The following is a 2,500-nucleotide window of genomic DNA, read 5'->3' as shown; positions in this document are numbered from 1 at the left end:
CTACCGTTGGGGCCGACTTCTGGGATGGGATCGCTTTCCTGCGAAGGACATGTGTGCATTAACATTTACTACAGCAGAAGAAGGATATCAATAGATAGCATTATAACCTGGGAGGGAGAGAGGGAGAGATAGAGATAGATAGATAGATAGATAGAGATAGAGATAGATAGATACATAGATAGAGAAAGAGAGAGACAGAGAGAGAGAGAGAGAGAGAGAGACAGAGAGAGAGAGAGAGAGAGAGAGAGAGAGAGAGAGAGAGAGAGAGAGTTAATTTGCAAATTATATTTTTATAAATCCTAAACCAAAAAATGAATTAAAACTCATTCTCCATTGAATAGCAATCATCAAATCAATAATAACCAACAAATATATTGCAGGCGTCAGACACCCACCATCCGCAGGTCATCGATGCCATGCAGGACAGGGAACCGGTTCATCTTGGCGACCTTCTCTTAAGTTTTTCTCCGTCGAAACCCCGTCTTTGGAGCGTCCTTCCCTTGCCGTGGCGCCGGGTGCACTGCCTGCCGAGCCGGGAACTAAACGGCTTGTTGGCTTTGCCGGTGCTCGTTGCTGGTTATTTTTAGTGTTATCGTTATCTAAGTGAGGTTTGTTGTGTTGGTATTAAGGAATCGGTCATTTCTGTGGAGCTTGTTCAAAACCTGTAATTCCTGTGATGCTTATGATTTTCATTTAAGGCTATTATTCCATTTAATGAGATACCATACCTATACGACTATATATTATTGTAAAAAACAAACAAAAAAACATTTCAGCTGAACTGCCTTTTAAGAGGAACACATTCCTCAAAAGGCTCAGCCATTCTTACTAATGTGTTTATTATCACTGTAACTAATACAAATGTATGTACCACTAATGGCTAAATAAATTATTTGAATTTGAAATTGAAAATGATATATCAAACCAGGAGTTAAAATAGAAATAGAGAAATAGATAGATGAATAAAAATAGAGGGAAAGAGAAGTTGCTATCCTCAATGTCACTTTATAGATATAGAAACAGATAAATAGAGGATAAATAAATAAATAGATAGATAAATAGACAAATAAATAAATAGATAAAAATAGAGGAAAAGAGAAGCTACCATCCTCAGTGTCAATATCTTTTAACATGACAGTGTTGATGAGAAAAGAGAATGCCGCAGAGATGCACGGAAAATGTCCTCACGTAAGGAAAGTAGAAGAAAAAATACGTGCTGTCACCAAGGCCAGAGCGTTACCTAAAAGGAGGTTGCCATATACCATAAATTGGCACTGGTAACCATGGATCGTGACCTTGTTACAGGGTGAAGTGTACCAAACTGTCAGTGAGGCGTCATGACAAGCATCAATCATTCTTTTTTGATCATCATAACAATAGGTACTCTGTTATCTACAAATCAACCTTCATTGTCCTCTCTCTCTAAATCGCCTCATATGTTTATGTCTACATCATATTCCCTAATGCGTTATCTTTATCGTTTTCTTATATACATCTTCCCATCTTACCCGTTATCCTGTGTCTCAATTCGCCAATCACTATCTACTTCTCTATGTACTTTCCGCCGCTCTCTCCGTCCCCCCCCCACCCAACCCCCACCCCCGCTATATTCTTAGCTGTCTTGTTTTTCCCTTTTCTTTTATCTATGCTTTGAAATGCCGACAAATGCTGTGGATCATCCGTTTGTTCGTATGCTTGCATTTTTAAGCGGTTCCTTGGGGATCTATCTAAGCTATCTATATCCCTCGTTTGTCTGTAATATGGGCGTATATTTGTTTTTATTTACGTACATATACAAACATACAAGTACACATATACGCATATAAGAACACACACACACACACCCACACACACACACACACACACACACACACACACACACACACACACACACACACACACACACACACACACACACACACACACACACACACACACACACAGACACAGACACAGACACAGACACACACACACACACACACACACACACACACACACACACACACACACACACACACACACACACACACACACACACACACACACACACACACACATGTATATATATATATATATATATATATATATATATATATATATATATATATATATACATATATATATATGCGTGCGGTCGTGCGCTTGTGTTTGTGTGTGTGTGTATGTACACGCACACACGCACACACACAAACACATATATACATATATGTATATATCTTTATATATACATATACATATATATATATATATATATATATATATATATATATATATACATATATATATATGTATATATATATACATATATATATAATATGTATGTATGCATGTATGTATATATGTATCTAATAGCAAGGGCCATATATATATATATATATATATATATATATATATATATATATATATATATATATATATATATATTTATATTTATAAATAAATAAATAAATATGTATATATATATATATATGTATATATATACTGTACATATATATATGTA

At 35.5% G+C, this 2,500-nt stretch overlaps 1 protein-coding gene across 1 annotated transcript in view; it reads right to left on the bottom strand.

Moving 5' to 3' along the window:
* LOC113814344 (sorbitol dehydrogenase) overlaps window positions 1-543 on the bottom strand; it is a 5,674-nt gene extending 5,131 nt beyond the window's left edge. The window contains exons 1-2 of the mRNA XM_027366397.2: window positions 396-543; window positions 5-38 (exon numbers count right to left, since the gene is read on the bottom strand). Of these exons, the coding sequence (XP_027222198.2) occupies window positions 5-38; window positions 396-440 (79 nt within the window). The 5' untranslated portion in view covers window positions 441-543. The remainder of the gene's footprint in view (window positions 1-4; window positions 39-395) is intronic.
* Window positions 544-2,500: the final 1,957 nt, after the last annotated feature.

The sequence above is a fragment of the Penaeus vannamei genome, chromosome 3 (genome assembly GCF_042767895.1).
Source record: "Penaeus vannamei isolate JL-2024 chromosome 3, ASM4276789v1, whole genome shotgun sequence".
Lineage (NCBI taxonomy): Eukaryota > Metazoa > Arthropoda > Malacostraca > Decapoda > Penaeidae > Penaeus > Penaeus vannamei.
This window is presented reverse-complemented; position numbering and strand designations above follow the sequence as displayed.